This window comes from Schistocerca serialis, chromosome 1, assembly GCF_023864345.2.
Source record: "Schistocerca serialis cubense isolate TAMUIC-IGC-003099 chromosome 1, iqSchSeri2.2, whole genome shotgun sequence".
In the NCBI taxonomy this organism is placed as follows: Eukaryota; Metazoa; Arthropoda; class Insecta; order Orthoptera; family Acrididae; genus Schistocerca; species Schistocerca serialis.
The window spans coordinates 663,915,242-663,937,521 of record NC_064638.1 but is presented as its reverse complement, the minus strand read 5'-3'; the positions used below and the strand labels follow the sequence as shown (position 1 = coordinate 663,937,521).

The 22,280-nt window shown below is 39.7% G+C and overlaps 1 protein-coding gene across 1 annotated transcript in view; it reads right to left on the bottom strand.

Moving 5' to 3' along the window:
* LOC126479805 (uncharacterized) overlaps positions 1-22,280 on the bottom strand; it is a 61,185-nt gene that overhangs the window by 23,490 nt on the left and 15,415 nt on the right. Inside the window, exon 2 of the mRNA XM_050103815.1 lies at positions 13,845-13,985. Coding sequence (XP_049959772.1) covers positions 13,845-13,985 — 141 coding nt within the window. The remainder of the gene's footprint in view (positions 1-13,844; positions 13,986-22,280) is intronic.

The following is a 22,280-nucleotide window of genomic DNA, read 5'->3' as shown; positions in this document are numbered from 1 at the left end:
GTGGAAGAAAAGTTCAATGCCTCCATCTTGATCTCACAAACACCTAGGGTAATAAAGCCCACCTAGACAGAGGCCCATATGCCTAGGTAAGCCTTATACTACTGAGGTATGGCAGGTTCCCCAGGGGTTACCCGCTGATAACTATTCCACCTCAACAGCCATCCATCTCATCAACGCGCAGTGCATCTTGAGACTGACAGGTTTTTTTATAGAAGTTTCTTACACATCATGACCTACATCACAATCCAGATCACAACCGACTCTTGGTGTTCATATTGATTTCCATTACTTTACTTCTCAGTGGTGAGACTGTAATGAATCTTAGCTGACAAACTAAATGTGGAAGCATCAATCATTGTGCGGAAAACAGTATACCGTCCAACCTATGGACATAAAAGTGGCAACAAGGATAACTGGATTGTGTTCCACAGTACCAACTTAGTGCTTCACAACATCAATGCATCAGCACTCATTGCTCCAGGTCTTAAAAGCTGCCTTGAAGCCGCGGTCCGCTTTACACAACCATCTGAAGCATTCCTTCGTAGCCTTCAGCATCACTGAGGACTCTCGCCGATGAGCTCTTCTCCTTGCCTGGTTCGGTTATTCGGCCTATCAGCTTCATCTGTCCCTTCATCGTGGGGTCGATCTTGCTCCCCTCTCCTATGCTCACCTGTGTGACCACCTCACTTTTCATTAATGTTGCACACAGTGGATCCCATGCTCCCGCATTTTTTCTCTTCCAGGACTGCTTTTCCATCTCTGGCCTCCCAGCTTGACCCTCCCACTAGTCCTTCCCATCCATCAATGTCTTCAGTTGCCTCTGGCACCTTTGTTGCCAATCCAGACTTTAGACCCAGTGCCTCTCCTCCTGTGCTACAATGTCTGTCCTGGGTTCCAACACAAGCCACCGGCTCCCGTACCTCCAGCTCTAGCGTCCCTGGCCCACCCGCCGCTGGCTAACCCAGCCCTGGCTGTCATGTCACTCTCTCTTGCCTGCCTTGGCATCACCATCACACCCACCATCAGTGCCAATGCTGACGCCACTTGCTCCAGTGGTGCATTCCGGCCCTGTGTTGGTCTGCCAGCTGTCACCCTCTCACACCGTGAGCCTGATGTTGCTCCTGCCTTCCGACCCCTTGCCTTAGGGGTGCAGCCTTGGCTGGCCTCCGTCTCGGAGACAGTACCCAATGTCATTCCACACCCAATTCTCCATTAGTTCTGCCCTTGTTTTCCACTTCCCGTTTCATTGTCTTCTCGGTGCCTGCTCTCCCACATGCAGCTCCATACTCCCAAGCACTCTTCTGTGCACCTTGCCACACTGTCAAGCCTGACTGCAGTCAATTGAGCCCATGTATCTTGTCTCCTGCCTGTTTTTTGCAGCTCTCGATTTCAGTGACTTTTCGTAATGCCAGGTTTTTGTGCTCTGAACACATGCCATAGCATCCTTCCCACCCTTCCTGGCATCCCTTCAGCTGGCCCCTATTCTTGCCTCCATGCTCGTTCGCCTGTTTTTCGATTGATGTGTTCCTCAGCAACCGTCACGTCCAATAGAGTGGCCATGCTTTCTTTACCATTTTGACCTGTATTGCAGCCCACTCTCCTGTTCCCATCACAGCCAGCCCCGTTGTTATTGACTCTAGCCTTGACCCGCGCTCCTCCTTCGCATCTTACCAATACCTCTTGTGTTTGTATTTGGTGCTGATTGTGAACATTCTGCTTACAGGCTCAATGCTAACGAGCACACCAGGACCTTCTACCATTACACATTGGCAGCGCACACTTCATCCTGTACAGCCCATGGGTAATCCTCTGACGTGGTATACAAAAGCTGTGGTATATGCTCCAGCCAACAGTTGGCATCACAGCTTCAGTTGAGCCACTCGCACCAGTCATCTACAGCAGCCAGTCTGTTGGAGCACAGCCGACTCTGCACCATGCAGCATCATTCGGCTATCCAGCCCCAGAAGCCATTGGCACTGGGACCCAGTCCTACAGAGTAATTGTGCAGCAGTGATCATCTCATGACCTATGTCACAATCCAGACCACGACAAACTCTTGGTGTTGCTAAGTTCATACTGATAAAGGATGATCATTTCCATCATCATTTTCTTATGTGGACCTTTACTTTTTGGTGGTGAGACTGCAATAAATATTAGTTATCAAAATAAATGCGGAACCATCAATCACTGCATCCAAACCAGACTATCCTCCAACCTATGGACATAAAAACAATACTGTTTCATGCATCCTCAACAGCTAAAACATTTTAAGGACAATTCAATGGAGGGATTATCGTGAATAAAGTTTTTTTACAACAAGTGTACAATTTATTTCTCTCCAACATTTACTTTCTGCTTGGAAATCCATGAAGCCTTAAACTGGTCTTTGTACATCTTCTGAATCACAAAGTTTAATAAGAAATGGGAGAAATCCTGGGTGATACATGTGAAATGATTAAGACAAGTAAGATATTCAACCACTGTATAACAGAGACATTAAGTAACAGATACACACACCTGAGTACTTCAAGAATGGTTCCTCCAATAACTAGTTATATTCACAAATTCTACTGTCAATTGAGATTTACTTTCTGTTAAAAAAACTAACATTTTGCAACTGGCTTACAGAATATAATAAAATTTAAATTGCCAGAATAATTATCTAAAGTTCACAAATGATTTACAATATAATAAATGCAACAATCTAATATGTTTAACACTATCTTAATTTTGAAAACAGCAGCTCAAATCAATGTCATATGCAAATGTACAACTCTGAAAGTGACAGATGAAACCATAAAAGAAACTACGTAACTCTCAAACTACTACAATTAGCTTACTGAATGAGGGGTAAAGAGTATAGCTGATGGTGTTTTGAAACCTACAATGATTTTTGAAAATATCCAACGGAAATCATAAATTGACAGTGACACTATGAGAGAAGTATACCACTGATAATCAATCCAACCAAATATTCCATCTTGCTGCAATGTTTAGTGCACAACCCATAGCTATAATTTTGTGATAATAAATTAAATAAGCTTAATTTTTACAGTGCCCTCTGCAAGGTTAATGTTATTTTTGCTGTGAATGTATCTAACTTTTTATTTATGAATGCTACAAAACACAGTCCTAACAGCATTGTCGTCAACAGATGACCACTGTCCTATCTTCAAGGAAATTTCTGAGCTCTGTTTGAGTCCAAATGTGGTACACTAACCAACCAAAGGACAATTATTCAATATAGCATCTTCAATAATTGTCACAGAGATCAATTTGGTATAACACTGGATCTGACTAACCATCCCATCTCACAGGTTACCTAATATTCAGAGATAAGAGTGATGAAGGCAGTGCCAAGATATATTCATAATGCAGAAAGGGGAAACAAAATGAGTTGAAACAAAATGCCTTTCCTCAACACCAGTCAGCTTGCTCATATGTTTACTGAGAAGCACGAGAGACAGTCAAGGGAAGTTTCTAAGTTAGAATATTTTTGCAGCCACACAACTGAAGAAAGTGAAGAATACTGATGTGATTGATACGTGGAAATATTACCTTCCCGTAAGATGCAAACTGCAGAACTCAGCCTCTGTTGCTGCCTTGGTACTTTGAAGTACAACTGCTGTACACCAGAAAGCTGGTATCCTTATGACACATCTCCTTAACACTGGAACAATGGTTTTCATTTTGCCAAAACTCTATCAAGGTGACAACTATAATAGACACAATTAACACAGGTCCAGAGAATATAACAAACTATGAGGAATTTTTTGTAAAATATAATTTCAATAATCTCAATGCTGGTGCCCCAAACAATACAGATGAGAAAATTGGCACTTTACACAACTACTTAAAATGATATAATGATCAAAAACTATGCAAAATAAGTTACCAACTTCTTGAAACAGAGATCTTTCATGCAAACAAAAGAAACTTTATCAGCTGTGGTGGTGGTAGCAGTAATTGTAGTATTTGGGACTTTAAGGTATATGACATTGACACCAATAGCGTGCAACGTCAGGAAACATTGGAGGAAAACTTTAGTACCAAAACACCACAGTGAAAAGTTACAAGCAACTGACAGCATTCAGCTGACAGTGAAAAACTCAATATATGATTAACACACAAATAAGTAATCTGAATGACCAGAAAGTTACACAAACTGATATCCCAACATTGCTCACAATAAATTATATTTATGACAAATAATGAGCAAAAATTATGGAGGTTTTTGGAGGGAATTAGGATGAAATGTCAAAAAGCTAAAACAAGGTAGGTGACACTTCCTATCAAATCAACAAAATTTTAACCCTTTTGCTGCTACAGACGTGTTTTTTGCATTCCATGCTGAGGCGGCTTTTGTTATGGCAGTAATGCTCGCTAAATGCTGGTGCCTTTGCTGACAGATGGCGTTCTGGCATATCTGAAATACTTAACATATTTTTTGAATGCTATTAGTTAAAAAAATTTGATTTTTTAATATCTTACAATCGGATATCTTTGCTTCATAAAGAATTGAATTTCTTTTCATTATACGTCACAGTTACTGTGTCACACCAAAGTAAGCAAATATAGAACAAACTTTTAAACATTTTGCGGAGGTCAAAATTCACTGTTTACAATTTGCTTGAGATTGATTTTACCTCCTACACTGTAGTGAATGAAATGTAGGTAAGACATCAAAATTTTATTTAAAATTGAGAGCAAAAGAATATCTCATTTCCTTCTTGTGTTATTGGGTTTTCTATCTGAAGGCTGGTTGCTCACATCACGCCCAATCACATCCTTGTGCATCCGAGTCGTGGTCACAAAAATCATCATATTTCTTAAACAATTCAAGATACTGAAATGAGGTTTTTTGCAAATCAGATAATGCAGTGAGGCACACACATTGTATGATAAATAAATAAAAAACTTTTTTATTCACGAAGCTCAGAACCCATACAGACAGCCGTCGCAGTGCATGTATACAAAACACCTGGGAAATAATGTAGCAGGACGTATCTCAGATTTTGATGGGACTTGGTACAGAGCTAGCCTAAATAGAAATTAAGAACAATACCAATTTTTTACAAATATGTTAATCCATTTTGAAAATACACCAATGTGAAGTTTCCAAAAATGCCCCACTGCCATTATTTCAAATTGCTGTAGCAACTGTCCAAATGACACTAAAAAAATGATGAGAGAAGTGTCATTTTGCAGCACTTTTCATAAGCTTTTCTATGATATACAACACAATGCGGGTTTGGTTTGAAAATGGTTTATAATATTTCAATGAAAATTTAAATTTTTATTTTATCAAAAAGAGCAGTTCCAAAAATTTTCAAACAATTGTGTACAAGACTTCAAGTTATTGTTAACTAATTCCCGAAATATGAAAGTGGGACTGGGGAGTTCACGCCTTCATAAATATCAAAAACACACATTTCACTAAAAATTACATTTTGGTAAAATTTACAGATTTAAGTAAAAACACCCAAAACTTACCCATAAAAAAATTTCACTTTTTCATAAATTAATTTTAAATATGTTTAAATGTAACTTGGGGATATCATGGGTGATTATTTTATAACAACTAATAAAACTATAATTAATACAATTGTAATCTGAAAGCCATGATGATGAGTTTTGGGCATATGTAAAAAGTATAAATTGGGGAAAAAATCTAATTCCAACTATTCATGATAGAAAATGCTAAGCTCGGTATGTTGAGCAATGGAGAACTGGCCTCTTATAAACAACTGTTTGGCAAAAATGTTGTGCAACCCACCACCAGTTCTCTGTATTGTGGGAAACTGTAGTTTTTGCATAGGAAGCAACCCAATAAAAATTACACTGCAAAATGCATTTGTTTATAGTATGGTTGAAAATATCACTTTTCCATGGTAGGTTTCAGAAGATAGATGTAACTTAGAAACAATGCAGAAGACGTAGTTGGACATTATTGAATTATTTTTTGAAAAATTGACCACACTGATCCTCCATGATTTTCTAGCAAAGCTCTTTTGTAAATGCAATTGAGGTAAATTTGAATGAGGGTGAATATGTTGTTACATCTGACTTCTTTGAGAATTACGCTTTTGTAATCCAAGATGCGGCTCCGATTTATCACTGGTCAAGTAATGATGCAACAATGCTCCTCTTAGTAGTTTATTACAAAGAAGAGAAGAAAACAGAGCATATGAGCTATGTCACAATTCCAAACTATCTTGAGCATAAAAATATATCAGCCTACTGTTTCCACAAAAAGCTAATTTAATTTTTCAAAACCAAATTTAAAAGTGATATACAGAAGATACAGGGTGCCCAGAAAAGACTCCCTGATTTCAAAATTAAATATCTCGAAAACAAAGATCGATAGAGGAATGCAGTAAACGGTATATTTATTGTGAAAGCTACAAGAAGTTTATACAGCAGTTTGAAATAATAGTTACAAAAGCTGCTAACAGATGGCACTGTAATCGCCATATGTAATGCCTAGTATAAATAGTGATCCAAAGCCCAGAGCGATCAGTTCCACTATTGAAATGGGAAAGGAGGTTAGCGTACCGAAGGAAGAAATTAAAACCATGTACTCCATTGAACAACGCGTTTTTCTGGTGCTAGAGTACCACAGGTTAGAATAGAGTCCTGCGGCAACAAGGCGAAGTTTTCAAGCACGATTTAATGTTCCGAAAGGATCCGATGCAAAAACCATTCGTACGCTCTTCGCAAATTTTCAACGAACAGGCAGCGTAACTGATCATCTAGTGGGGCATGTTGGCTGCAAGCAAACCGCAGTTACGCCTGAAAATATCGCCACAGTTTCTGGAATTATTCAGCGAAATCCAATGTCATCCGTCCGTAGAATTGCATCTGAGACTGGTTTGAAGCATTCCAGCACGCAGAAAATACTGAGAAAGAGCCTACACATGTTTCCATTCAAAATTCAAACGCACCAGGCCATACCCGTACAAGCTGTGCAACAAAGGGTTGCCTTTGCTAATCAGATGCTCACAATGATTGATAGTGAAGTATTTGATGTTGGCTGCATCTGGTTTACAGATGAAGCACACTTCCACCTGAATGGATATGTGAATAAGCAGAACTGGCGATTTTGGGGTTCCGAAAAGCCATATTGGTGTGAAGCGAAACCCCTGTATTCTCCTAAAGTTACTGTGTGGGCTGCAGTATGCAGCAGAGGCATTATTGGCCCTTTTTTCATTTGAGAAACTGTCACTGGTGCACGTTATGTTGCAATTTTGGAACAATTTATCGCCACACAGCAAGCGTTAAGAGGATTGACCAGGTACTGAATGGTTTATGCAAGATGGAGCCCGACCACATTAGGCCGAACAAGTGTTTCGCTTTCTTCGGGAATCGAGTCATTGCTTTGGAATATCCCAAATTTACTGGTGCAGGCATGGATTGGCCTCCATATTCGTCGGATTTGACTCCCTGTGACTTTTTTTTGTGGGGCACAGTGAAAGACATGGTCTACCCGAAGCATCCCGCCACGCTGGACAAGCTTGAATCGGCGATCTCTGTGGCATGTGAATCCATTTCGGTTGAGACCCTACGAAATATGATGGCGAATTTCATTCTTCGTTTGCGCCACCTCTGTAGTGCCACTGGTGAACATTTTGAAAACATTGTGATGTGATTGTTTGCAAAGATTGTTTTCATACGATTATTTCACTTATGTATGCTGATATGAACTGTACAGCGTACAGCGCCATCTGTTAGCAGCTTTTGTAACTATTATTTCAAACTGCTGTAAAAACTTCTTACAGCTTTCACAATAAACATTCCTCTATCGATCTTTGTTTTCGAGATATTTAATTTTGAAATCAGGGAGCCCTTTTCTGGACACCCTGTATACTACTTTTCAGATGACAGTGCAGCCCAGTACAAGAATAAAAAGAATTTTGTACACTTATGTTTCCACAAAAAATATTTTTTCATGGAAACAGAATGCCCAACCCCCCCCCCCCCTCTTTTTTTTGCCTCTGCTCATGGAAAAGAATACTGACATCCTGTTGGCGGCACTGTTCAGAGATTAGCAACAAACTGAAATCTGCAGAGGCCTATGATAACCAAATTATTACTTCACCATGATTGTTTGATTGCGCAGTTAAAAAAATTTTACATCTGTCACTTTGAATTTTCAACACAAGAAGAGTACTTTGAAACTGAGAGACTGTTAGAAGAGTTTTTTAGTCAAGCTGTTACCATCAAAGAGACACCGAGGTTACATTCCTTTACACTGACAGCGTCATGCACTTCAAAATTACTGGTGAAGACTGTTGGAAAAGTCACAAAACCTCCATAAAAACTGGCTTTGAGAGATATTCATGGATATGTTACGGCCGAAAGAAATGGTGACTAGATTATGTTTTCTTAAAACATGAAGGTCACCTAGCTGGCTCATCACTGTCTTATACATATCCTACAAAACCTGATATTGAATAAAATGTTCTCGTGTTTCCAACCACGTCAATTGCTTAAAACTACACTAGCTTTCGGCCAAGCACTCCTTGGACATTGTCAAGTGATATTACTGCCAGTGGGCTGTTGGTGCGCCTTTATATATGCTAGCTGCCGGCTGTGATGTGACTGCTGCCCTTGACATTGCCATATATGGGCATGTTTTGAGTCAGCGCAATCGCTAGATCCCACGCAGCGCTGAGCTGCAAGCCACTGTCTCTATTCAGGGTGTTTGCGGTAATTTTTATTTCAATAGCTTCCTTTATTAAACTGTCCCAGAAGCCGTTAGTACGAGCCACGACAGAGGTATCGTCGAATTTTTTAAGCAATTGAAGTGATTGGAAACCCAAGAACATTTTATTCAATGTTATCACTATGAGACTCTGCATTCATACAAAACCTGATATTCTTTGCTGATCTGTAAATGTTGATTTTTCTAAAGTAAACCCATTAACACCAACAGGAAGAATGTATCAGATAGCGGGAAATGATACTGCAAAAACAAGTGAAGCATTTAAAATGGCGCGAAATCTTAAAACACATATTGTTTGTATCAGTTTTTGCAAGTGGCATATTGAATGTATGTGGTAACAGTAAATTTGAATGTGTACATAGATAGATACGAAGCCTACACCTACTACAGTAGTACAAGTTTATATGCCAACTGGCTCTGCAGATGACGAAGAAATAGAAGAAATGTATGATGAAATAAAAGAAATTATTCAGATTGTGAAGGGAGGCGAAAATTTAATAGTCATGGGTGACTGGAATTCGGGTGTAGGAAAAGGGAGAGAAGGAAACATAGTAGGTGAATATGGATTGGGGCTAAGAAATGAAAGAGGAAGCCGCCTGGTAGAATTTTGCACAGAGCACAACATAAGCATAACTAACACTTGGTTTAAAAATCATGAACGAAGGTTGTATACATGGAAGAACCCTGGAGATACTAAAAGGTATCAGATAGATTATATAATGGTAAGACAGAGATTTAGGAACCAGGTTTTAAATTGTAAGACATTTCCAGGGGCAGATGTGGACTCTGACCACAATCTATTGGTTATGACCTGTAGATTAAAACTGAAGAAACTGCAAAAAGGTGGGAATTTAAGGAGATGGGACCTGGATAAACTGACTAAACCAGAGGTTGTACAGAGTTTCAGGGAGAGCATAAGTGAACAATTGACAGGAATGGGGGAAAGAAATACAGTAGAAGAAGAATGGGTAGCTTTGAGGGATGAAGTAGCGAAGGCAGCAGAGGATCAAGTAGGTAAAAAGACGAGGGCTAGTAGAAATCCTTGGGTAACAGAAGAAATATTGAATTTAATTGATGAAAGGAGAAAATATAAAAAATGCAGTAAATGAAGCAGGCAAAAAGGAATACAAACGTCTCAAAAATGAGATCGACAGGTAGTGCAAAATGGCTAAGCAGGGATGGCTAGAGGACAAATGTAAGGATGTAGAGGCCAATCTCACAAGGGGTAAGATAGATACTGCCTACAGGAAAATTAAAGAGACCTTTGGAGATAAGAGAACGACTTGTATGAATATCAAGAGCTCAGATGGAAACCCAGTTCTAAGCAAAGAAGGGAAAGCGGAAAGGTGGAAGGAGTATATAGAGGGTCTATACAAGGGCGATGTACTTGAGGACAATATTATGGAAATGGAAGAGGATGTAGATGAAGATGAAATGGGAGATATGATACTGCGTGAGGAGTTTGACAGAGCACTGAAAGACCTGAGTCGAAACAAGGCCCCCGGAGTAGACAACATTCCATTGGAACTACAGACGGCCTTGGGAGAGCCAGTCCTGACAAAACTCTACCATCTGGTGAGCAAGATGTATGAAACAGGCGAAATACCGTCAGACTTCAAGAAGAATGTAATAATTCCAATCCCAAAGAAAGCAGGTGTTGACAGATGTGAAAATTACCGAACTATCAGTCTAATAAGTCACAGCTGCAAAATACTAACACGAATTCTTTACAGACGAATGGAAAAACTAGTAGAAGCCAACATCGGGGAAGATCAGTTTGGATTCCGTAGAAACAATGGAACACGTGAGGCAATACTGACCTTACGACTTATCTTAGAAGAAAGATTAAGGAAAGGCAAACCTACGATTCTAGCATTTGTAGACTTAGAGAAAGCTTTTGACAATGTTGACTGGAATACTCTCTTTCAAATTCTAAAGGTGGCATGGGTAAAATACAGGGAGCGAAAGGCTATTTATAATTTGTACACAAACCAGATGGCAGTTATAAGAGTCGAGGGGCATGAAAGGGAAGCAGTGGTTGGGAAGAGAGTGAGACAGGGTTGTAGCCTATCCCCGTGTTATTCAATCTGTATATTGAGCAAGCAGTGAAGGAAACAAAAGAAAAATTCAGAGTAGGTATTAAAATTCATGGAGAAGAAATAAAAACTTTGAGGTTCGCCGATGACATTGTAATTCTGTCAGAGACAGCAAACGACTTGGAAGAGCAGTTGAATGGAATGGACAGTGTCTTGAAAGGAGGATATAAGGCGAACATCAACAAAAGCAAAACAAGGATAATGGAATGTAGTCTAATTAAGTCGGGTGATGCTGAGGAAATTAGATTAGGAAATGAGGCACTTAAAGTAGTAAAGGAGTTTTGCTATTTGGGGAGCAAAATAACTGATGATGGTCGAAGTAGAGAGGATATAAAATGTAGACTGGCAATGGCAAGGAAAGCATTTCTGAAGAAGAGAAATTTGTTAACATCCAGTATTGATTTACGTGTCAGGAAGTCATTTCTGAAAGTATTCGTATGGAGTGTAGCCATGTATGGAAGTGAAACATGGACGATAAATAGTTTGGACAAGAAGAGAATAGAAGCTTTCGAAGTGTGGTGCTACAGAAGAATGCTGAAGATTAGATGGGTAGATCACATAACTAATGAGGAAGTATTGAATAGGATTGGGGAGAAGAGGAATTTGTGGCACAACTTGACCCGAAGAAGGGATCGGTTGGTAGGACATGTTCTGAGGCATCAAGGGATCACCAATTTAGTATTGGAGGACAGCGTGGAGGGTAAAAATCGTAGAGGGAGACCAAGAGATGAATACACTAAGCAGATTCAGAAGGATGTAGGTTGCAGTAGGTACTGGGAGATGAAAAAGCTTGCACAGGATAGAGTAGCATGGAGAGCTGCATCAAACCAGTCTCAGGACTGAAGACCACAACAACAACAACAACAACAACAACAACATAGATATGTTAAGAATACCGTTACGTATATTGTCACTTAATAATCTTTCAAAAATGTCAATTTTTAGTGAAATACGCATCTTTGAAATTTTATAAAGGTGTCAACCAATGACAGTCCCGTTTTCATACTCAGGAAATTAATTAATAACATGAAGTGTTGTACACAATTCATTGAAAATTTTTTGAATGTGCTTTTTGATAAATTAAGAAGTTAAACTTCCTTGTAAATTTGGAAACCAATTTTGATCTCAAAGCCATATTGTGTTATACATCACAAGAACACTCATGAAAAATGTTGCAAAAGATACCTATCCCATCATTTTAACTTTATTAGGAGAGTTGCAACAGCAATTTGAAATGATTACAGTATGGCATTTTTTGGCTATTTTTGACAACTTCACAGGGCATAACTCTCCAAATGGATCAACATATTTTAATAGAATGGATATTTTTCTTAATCTATATGCGGATTTTTTCTTAATCTGTATGTGGACTATTACCATGCAAAGTTTCATTTAAATCTGAGATGGGGGATAAAACCACTTCCTTGACTTTTCATGGAATGACTCACAGAAGGAAATACATCTATTCTTAATATGGGTTGTCATCTGCCAAATCATTGTAAATTGTACATGAAATAAGAATCTTGAAAAATTACCTAAAACTCATCTCAGTAGTCACAAAAAGCTATTTAAGAAAGCCACAGAAAACTTTCAATAGAACTCTGGAACAGTCAAATAACTGTTGACAACAATACAAATTTCTGTGTTTAATTATATGAGACCTCACTTAACTGTAAGATGATGTGTGTTGAAAAGGATGCAAAAGCCAGGAATGACTAGGAGGAAAGAGCAAAGTAATGCAGAGATATAAAGAGAATAAAGAAACAGAAGGTTCATGTAGCAAACATAAAATGACTAAAATGGCAAAAACGCAAACTTGACAGACAACAAATCAAACAGAAGAGAATTCTCAGTACTGTTCTTCGTAAACAAGAAATGAACGAATTAGGTTGTGGAAAGACATACAGGATGTATTGAAGAATCCATTCTTCAAAGTATATTGCACAAAAAAAAAAAAAGCAAGAATACAGAAAAGAAGACGAACAAAATAAAAAGATTGCTATTCAATGAAAGGAGAAACCACAAATGGTGAATAGAACACAATGACTGGAATTAAGTACTACAGTTTCTGCATTGACAATCTTCCTGCCAAACAGCCTTTGGCAAAGATCCAGATAATCTAAAATTTAAGTGTATTCTATTCATCAATTGCATAATCACATTCTCTCCGTAATATCAGTGGTCATCTGTCTCCCCCTCCTCTCCCTCCCCTCCTCCCTCCCTCCCATTCAGATCAATAAAACCAGTGATGTTTCAAATGCATAATAATATATTATTAGCTGTGTAAATGAACTATGGCTGGCCATTTGTTTGGGTTGGCCAACATGTTTTTATCTTGTCCATAATATCTCCAATTCTAGAACATTGAATCACATCCCTAATAAACTCAGCAGTTGGCTCTGTCCTCCTTTAGGATGTCTGAATTTTTTTTGTAACTTCCAAATTCCTTATGTATCCAGCATCAGTACACCTCTGTAGTCCTTTTTGAGTTTGCTTGCAATCTAGACAAGTCCTGCTTTTCAGATCCTTAATTCTTGTCATCACCTTTCATACCACTGTAACTTTTCTTTCTGATTCGATGATCATGTTGCCCACCAGCTATATCCTCTCTATTATCTGTCTCCCACTTCTTTCAAATACTTACCACGACGATGGTTTCATCCACATTGTTCTCATCTCTCCCAGAGACAGCTCTAAAATCCTGATACCATTTGCTCAGCCAGTTAATACTTCTAAGGTATTGCTTCAGCAGAACTTTTCTCTTTGAGTCAGCATGTTGATTTTTAATTTGAATGTTTATCATCTATTTACAACATTAAAGACTTTGATTTAAGCACTAAAAATTTACAAGTCATTGAGAAAAACATTCTATACAACAAAGCAATTCTTTTCCCCAGATGACTTAGGTGAACTACGATAGTCAATACTTTAAAGCAAAGAAAATATTTGCTACTACTTTTACAATCAGTACTACTAAATAACATGTAGAAACAAGTTGTAAAATTCTACAAACCCTAACTTACTCTTGTACGCTTCTTTCCATCATCTGATTCTGCAAGACGTTTTCTGGCCCACGTGAACTGCTCCATGAGTTCATGATGTATTTCCAAACGTTGTATGCAAGGTACACAGACAGTCTTGGGCAAAGGATCATTGGCACTGATCTATATCACAAATAAACATTTATACTGTATAAGATATGCACCTGTACTTCCAAATAACATAAACTTATTTTTTATGGTTTTTAGCATCACTGTACATACAGTTACACACATTAAAACATAGTGAAATAAATTAAAAGATGACATGTGTAAATGTTTTGAAGGAGCAAATGGATGAAAGAAATGTGGCCACTACTACTTTCTGCCATTAATATGGCAAACACGACTAGAATAATCAAAAGTAGTTGGGACCACACACACATGAATTTTCTGTTATTTTGGATGGACATTCTACTTGGAAAAAATTGGTTGGTTTGACACTGGGCATAGCCTGAAACTGACTAAATAAACACCCATTTTAGTTGCAACTCTGGCAATCTCTTTTTGCATAACACAAAAATTACATCATGAATGGCTGCATATGGTCTCTGAGTAGCTGAATATAACCATTACCAGTCAATGATCGGTTCAACTGGACTGGAGGACCCAGTACATTCCATGTAAAGACAGTTCACACCATAGTCACTGTCAACTTGCTCAGTGCATTGCTCACAACTTGGATCCATCGCTTTGTGGGGCCTGCACCACACTCACACCCTATCATCAGCTCTTACAAGCTGAAATAGGGACTCACCTCACTGGCCATTTTTCCAATCATCTCGGGTCCAACTGATGTGGTCACGAGCTGAGTAGTGGTGCTGCAGGCGATGTGGTGGTGCTAGCAAAGCCACTCTCACCTACGGTTTGTTGCCGTAGCCTATTAATGCCAAATTTTGGCACACTCACCTAATAGATATGTTAGTCATATACCCCTCATTGATTTCTACTGTTCTTTCATGCAGTGTAGCTTGTCTGTTAGCACTGAAATTTTTGTTGCTCTCTTTTTTAAGTAAAGACCATCCACCGCTGCATTGTCCCTGGTGAGAGGGTAACAACTGATATTTTGTATACTCAGCACACTCTTGGCGCTGTGGATCTCGGAATACTTAATTCTATAACAATTTCCAAAATAGAATGTCTCATGTGTCTAACTCCAACTACCATTCCACATTCAAAATCTATTAATTCCCATTGTACAGCCATGATAACATCAAAAACTTTTTCATGTGAATTACCCGTGTAGAAACGTGAACTCCGCCAATGCACTGCCCTTTTACGCCTTCTGCCATCTGTGTATGTGCATACTGCTATACCATGACTTTTGTCACCTCAGTATATTTACAGAAAAAGCTTCGTAAATTAATTAATTGGGAGCCAAAGGCCAGTTCACCACAATGAAATCAATTATTTTACATTACACTCATACCTAGAAATAATGAGACATTCAAGATCTATGAAGAAACATGGCACAGTGATGAGATTGTGGACAAAAATGGGGACAACGCTGAAATACGGGGTGTACATGAAATCCAGGAATACTTTCAATTATTTATTGCACAAGAACCAAATATTGTACAGATATCATACATATGTCATTTTGAAGAGAAACCCTGAAAGTTGGTCCCCCCCCCCCCACGTATACTGCCACAGCATTGTTTCGTAATTTGCTGATAGCGCTAGTCACAAAGGGTTGCTTGTGTCGAGCAAAGAGAAGCGGACGTCCCAGTGCGAGTGAAGTGAGTGTGGAGCGCATAATAGATACACCCATAAGGAGTCCAAAGAAACCTGTGTGTTGTGCATCCCACAAACTCGAAATGGCTCCAATGACAGAGTGGAAAGTCCTGCAACAGAAGCTGTCTATCAAACCATTCAAATTGGAGCTAGTGCAGAAGCTCATGACGACAACAAAGACAAGCATTTTGAGTTTTGATAGCAGTTGCAACAATTGAATGAGGATGGGGATGGCATTGTTGATTGCTTAATTTGCAGCGACAAAACCATTATTCACACTAATGGGATAGTAAACAGGCACAATTGTCAAATCTGGGGTACAAAGCATCTGCATAAACGCACTGAATTTGAGCATGATTCCAAAAAGGTAAATGTTTTTGTGCCTTGTCATGTCGAAAATTGTACGGGCTATTCTTTTTCGCTGAGAGCACTGTCACTGGATATTCCTACTTTGACATGTTGCAGCAATGGCTGATGGCTCAAATGTAATCCATTCATCTTTCAGCAGGATGGGCTTCCTCACAATTTCCACCGTGAAGCTCGTGGATGCCTGTCTAAATTTCCATCGTGAAGCTCGTGGATGCCCGAACACGGAGCTGCCACATCGATGGATTGGCCGTGCTACGGAAGAGGACAGCTGTTTCATGAAATGGCCTCTCCGATCACCAGATCTCACTCCGTGTGACTTTTTTCTGTGGTACACATTAAAGACATGGTGCATGTACCGTCTCTACCACGTGATATAGCAGAGCTCTGGGAGAGAATACAAGAAGCGACTGCCACAGTTGACGATGCCATGCTGGGATGGGTACGGCAAGAATTCGATTACAGTATTGACATCTGCCGAGTAACCCATGGTTCACATGTTGAATGTTTGTAAAAAAAAAAAGCTTTCAGAGTTTCTCTTCAAAATCCAATATGTATGACATCTGTACATTGTTTAGCTCTTGTGCAATAAATAACTGAAAGTGTTCCCAGACTTCATGTATGCCTTGTACATTATATACATGGCACACAAGGCAGTTCCTGCAACAGTCTACAGGCAGAAGTCTTCAGTACAGTGGTCTTGACTACATGTTGCATACTTTAGCAGACAGCGTTCAAGCTGAAAGACATGAAGGATAATACAACCAGTAGTTGTGTGACACTACACATAGCTGGATGACCACGGGTTAGAAGTCAGCCAGTCAGTGTAAGGAGCACTGAGAGTTGAACATTGTTTATAATACAAATGAAGGCTCTTGTTGCCATATCCATTAGCAAAATATTCTCGGGTTTCAAACCACGTCACTTGGTTCACTGTCCATGAGCTTTCAGCAGAGATCTCATCTGCCACTGTCAATTGGTTGACTGACGTCTGGATGCTACTAACATGCTTATATACCCGCACCGTCATACGTGATGTCACTGGTGCTCACTCCCGCACCATATATGGTAATGATTTCAACCACACTGATGGCACCACAATAGGGAGCCCATTAACTCCAGTTGTAGTCAACCTCTGGAGCATTCAGGGTAGACCACCCTGGACACGGCTACTACAAAGCCTTGTTGTTTCCATCGTTACAGCAACAATAACTTCATCAAATGGCCTCATGGACATGAAAAGCTGGAATAGTTGCGGGAACACGTCAACAACATCCACAACCACAGAAAGTTCATGTGGAAGTAGAGAAAGATCGTTCCTTGCTACTCGTGGATGTCCGGCGTGGATTCGTGTGTCCGGCGTAGACACAATAAATCTCTCAATCACAGTGTTTTCGGCAAGCCCATCCACACGATTTAGTATCTGCATGCCAGCAGCTACCACCACCCAGCACATCAACTGTGTGTTCTGAGGAATTTGGTGCATCAAGCTGAAACTATCTCATTGGGAATGACAACAGTTACAACTACACACAAATTTTGCAAGCACTTACACCTAAGCTACAAAAGCACAAGGCCTCAAAAAAGACATGAAGAAAACTATATTTTAGCATTTTGCGGTTCAATAACAGGGAAGATTAGCTGGCTCCTGAAGGGATATACAATCGACACAGTCTTCAGGCCCCAGTAAAGATATGGTAACTAATGAAACCTGTGAAAGACAACGTAAGCCTCAAAACACCTAGAATACATAAAATACAGTGTTGGTGCAGACAATTTCATGTCAGTCAGATTGTCCATACTGTTGAACAGTGCACCACAGACCGTGAACGATATTTCAGCTTACGCTATCCCAAGAAATCAACTATAGCATAACATGTACTGGAAAACAGGCACAGGATTGCATTCAATGACACTTTTATTGTTAAAAAACCATTGACTTCTGGGATAGCATAATAAAGATCAAAATAACAGACAACACCCTCAGTAAAGATGGTGGATTGCAGCTGACTATGGCCTGGGATGCTGTGACTGGGCAGTTGAAACAGGTGCAGTGGTCACACTGCCAAAACATTACCATATATGATGTGGAACTAAGCAACAGTGATGACACTGGCAATGCAGCTTGAAACTCAAGAATATTTTATTATTGTTTACACTGTTATATCAAAGCTATGGGGACAATTGAATGGCCAATAAGGTACACTGGACCAAATTACAACACAAAGCTAGGTTTGTTTTATCTTGACAGTATTATGAAATAGATAGATTGCTACTCATTATGTCTGTCTGTGTGTGTGTGTGTGTGTGTGTGTGTGTGTGTGTGTGAGAGAGAGAGAGAGAGAGAGAGAGAGAGAGAGAGAGAGAGAGAGCGAGAGAATTGTCTAACCCTTTCCACTCCAATGTCGAGTGCCACTCGACATCGCGGAATTAGTTTTACTCCGATGTTGAGCCTCATTCGACATGAATTTTCGAAGCTCTCAGACGTATTTTGAGTCTACTAAGCATTATTGCTGCAGTGTGCCACCATATAGGAGAACTAGTGTTAACTCAGTGTCAAACAGTAGCAGCTGTGTTAAGTCAGATTGTAATTATTATGGTCAAGTCCATGCGCTCAAAATGGATAGTTCTTTACGTACAGTCCTTTCTGAGGAAGAGATTTTAGATCTTTTGGAGCAATCTCTAAGAGAAAACGAGAGTGAAAATGATTTTGATTATGATAGTGATTCATTTCAAAACAATTCGAGTGACAATGACGGAGAAAACAGTGACAATGTGCATGTTTCTAGGGATTCAGCAGAGGAATCGTGGCAAATGTGGAGCGACACTGAAACTGACTTCACAGATTTTCCTTTTGACGAATCAAAGTGTGGTTTTATAACAGAAAGTAGTTCTGTTTCATCATTGCCCATCGGATTCTTTCAATTAATTTGTGCAGATAACCTATTTCAACAAATAGCAGATGAAACGAATAGGTATGCTACATCAATAATATATAAAGTGACACCACTTCCACAACATTCTGCATGGTGGGACTGGAGAAATGTTACCATGAAAGAAATGAAACGCTTCCATGGTGTGCTACTGAATATGGCATTACAAAAGTGTAAGAACTTGCAGGACTTTTTTTCAAGAGAATGGTTACAATCATCCAACTTCTTTCCAGACTGTTTTAGTGCCGACGATTTATGCAAATTTTCTGGGCACTTCACGTTTCTAATCCGACGAGTGCTACACGTGTCAACAGTCATGTTCAATCACGTCTGAGTAAAGTGACAAATGTACTGAATTACTTGCCTGGCATGTTTCTCGAAATTTATCGACAATATCAGTATTAAGCTGCTGATGAATCTACAGTATCATTCAAGGGTCATGTATTATTCAAAATATACAATCCTCAAAAACCAACAAAATGGGGACTCAGAGTTTATGTAATTTCGGATTCATCAAATGGTTATATCTGCAGTTTGATACCCTATTTTGTGGTTGTAACAACTGAGTCATTGATTTGTCCACACTTGAATTTTTCTGAGAGAATGGTTCTTCAGCTGCTTGCTAATATCAGAAATGCTACAGGGCAATCAGGGTGTCATTTGTACACTGACCGTTTTTATACAAGTGTTGCATTAGCTGACGAGCTGTTGAAACAGAACATGCATCTCACAGGAACGATTCGGGCCAATCGCAAAAACCTTCCAGCTGCAACCAAGAAAGGAGCTCTGTGTCTAAGGAAGCATGAAATAAAATGCCTCCGCAACAACAAAATGATGGTTCTGGCATGGCGAGATAAACGAACAGTTCTCATGCTTTCTACAAAAGCCAATAACTCAGTGTCACTTATAGAAAGGAGAAACAGAAAGGAAAGGGAAGAAATAAAGAAACCAAATGTGATTATTGATTATACTTCAAAGATGGGTGGAGTTGATCAATCTTACCATTTTATTTCCAGTTACGGTTTTCTAATGAAAAGTCTCAAGTGGTGGTGAAAACTATACTTCTGGCTGTTGGAGGTAGGACTTGTAAACAACTATTTACTATACAAGAACCGCTGTGAGAAAAACAACTTGACAATACCGCCTCACAAAGCATTCCGTAAAAGTGTTATAAGAGGATTAGTTGCCGAAGAAAGAACTCAAGGACAGAAACGAGGACGTCGTTCAACTTCTGATGACGAGGAACGCTTGAATGGAAAGTTGCACACTATCAACAAGCTTCCTGGGAACAAGCATAAGGATTGTGCAGTGTGCTCAGACAGAAAAAAAAGGTGGCAGGCGTGAAACTGTGTATTACTGCGAAACATGCTCACGAAACCCAGCTCTCCACCCTGAAGAGTGTTTCAAAAAATACCACACAATGGAAAGTTTTGTACCGTAAAAGCTTACATAAATATATGAATGAAAGCACACATTGTATTTTAATGTATACCCCAATTGTTGGCCAGCGGCCACATTGTTTCCACAAAGAGATCCGCACAAATCTCTGCGGTGCACTGCCGCCCAGGCGGTGGCCATTTAAATAAGAGCGCATGGAGCTGCCTTGTGTCTGCCTTACGGAGTACAAAGGGCTAATCCTGATGATGGCATTTTTGGCTGAAAGCTTACTTGTTTTACAGTCTTTTGTTGTGCTTATCTGCAACTCAACATCTCCCCTATAGGGTGATCAGCAATCTAACCTTATTGTCATTACCCCAACCTGGATTTTCCGTTGTTTATTTTATCTTGCCTTTATGTGGTCATAGACACCCTACTACATCAACAACATTTGTCCTGCCTAGACACATCACAGCATTCTCTGGGTCACATCACCTGTCGCAATTTGCATCATTGGCTTGCCCCAGGGTTTCTGCATGCTCAGCTACTTGCCAGATAAATTCTCCTCATACAAACGCACCAACTGGCTTGACAAATCTGATATCTCGCTGATGTAGGTGGAATCCAGAACAGCATGTAAGGTCATGTACATGAGTGAGTCACAGTTTTGTGTGTTAAGTGATTTTCACCAGCTGTTCAAATATTGCAGCCGTATACAGTCAATTAAATAAAAATTCTTGCATGAGAAACAAGAAGCACTTTAATTGCAAGTGACAACTATCTGTTTCGAGGCCACGTGAACAGAAATGGCGTGTGTTTATCCTTTGCCATCATTTGCTGACACACAGAAGACTTCGTATGCATCAGTATCTGGACAAAAGATACTTGCCTGATTTGGTAAACTTAATGCTCTCCCAATTGATCAAATCTAACCTCAATGAAGACCATTTTGGAGATATAAAGTCAATTCAGTAGTATCAGACGGTGACTCAGAACAGCATTCTGGTTAAAGCTTTTGGCTAGGTGTTATGAAGCCTACAACAAATGGCGCTGTGTGTGAGGAAAATTGGAGTGGATATTAGACACCAATATGACAGTTTTTTTTTTTTTTTTTTTTTTTTTAAATTTTACATAAGCTTAGTTTTATTGAGTGTACTGTATGATACATTACAATCTGGCCAATATTGGAGAAAGACATCACTGTGGCAACAAGTGTCCTTATCTGCAGCAGCATTAATAGGAGCACAGTGTATAATGATATGTCAAAACATTACGAACACCTGCTTAATAGTGTGTTGGTCCATCTTTTGAATTCAATACAGCAGCAATTCTGTTTGGTATGGATACACGAAGACCATGGCAGGTTTTCAAAGGTATGTGGCACTAGTAATCTACAAACTGATAACACAATTGCCACAAACTATGAATCAGTGCTTTGTGAGTGTGGAGTTGGTGCCTTGTAGCATCCCAGACAAGTTCCACAGGCTTCAAATCAGGTGAATCTGGTGACTGAGACACATATCTGAATCTCCAACCACTGTAAGAAGACTGTGGCCTTCTGACATGGACAGTTACCCTACTGGAAGATATAACTGCCATCGAGGAAGACATCATGCGCATAAGGATGCAAGTGGCCCACAACATTCACACGTTCCACAGCTGAGAAACAGAAAGGACAGCCCTGTGAATGGCTAGAAGCTCTGCTGTGAACACACTACATGATCCTGGCAATAAATTGTGTTCAAAGCCAGTAGGAAACGTGAAAGCATATCCCACCTTATCGACTGTCTTAGAATCGTTAGTGTACAAGGTGATGGCACCCTGGAACTCTGCAAGGATGGCACATACAAGATGCCGGTAAACCATAGGAGCGACAGAGACCTTAGGACCCTGGAATAGATCGGTCCTAATCTGTGGTCTAAGCACCATCCAAGAGGGAGGGCGGGGGGGGGGGGGGGGGCGGGGGGTATGGGAGGAAAGACAAGGGGTGTAGTCCAGAGAGTGGAGATGG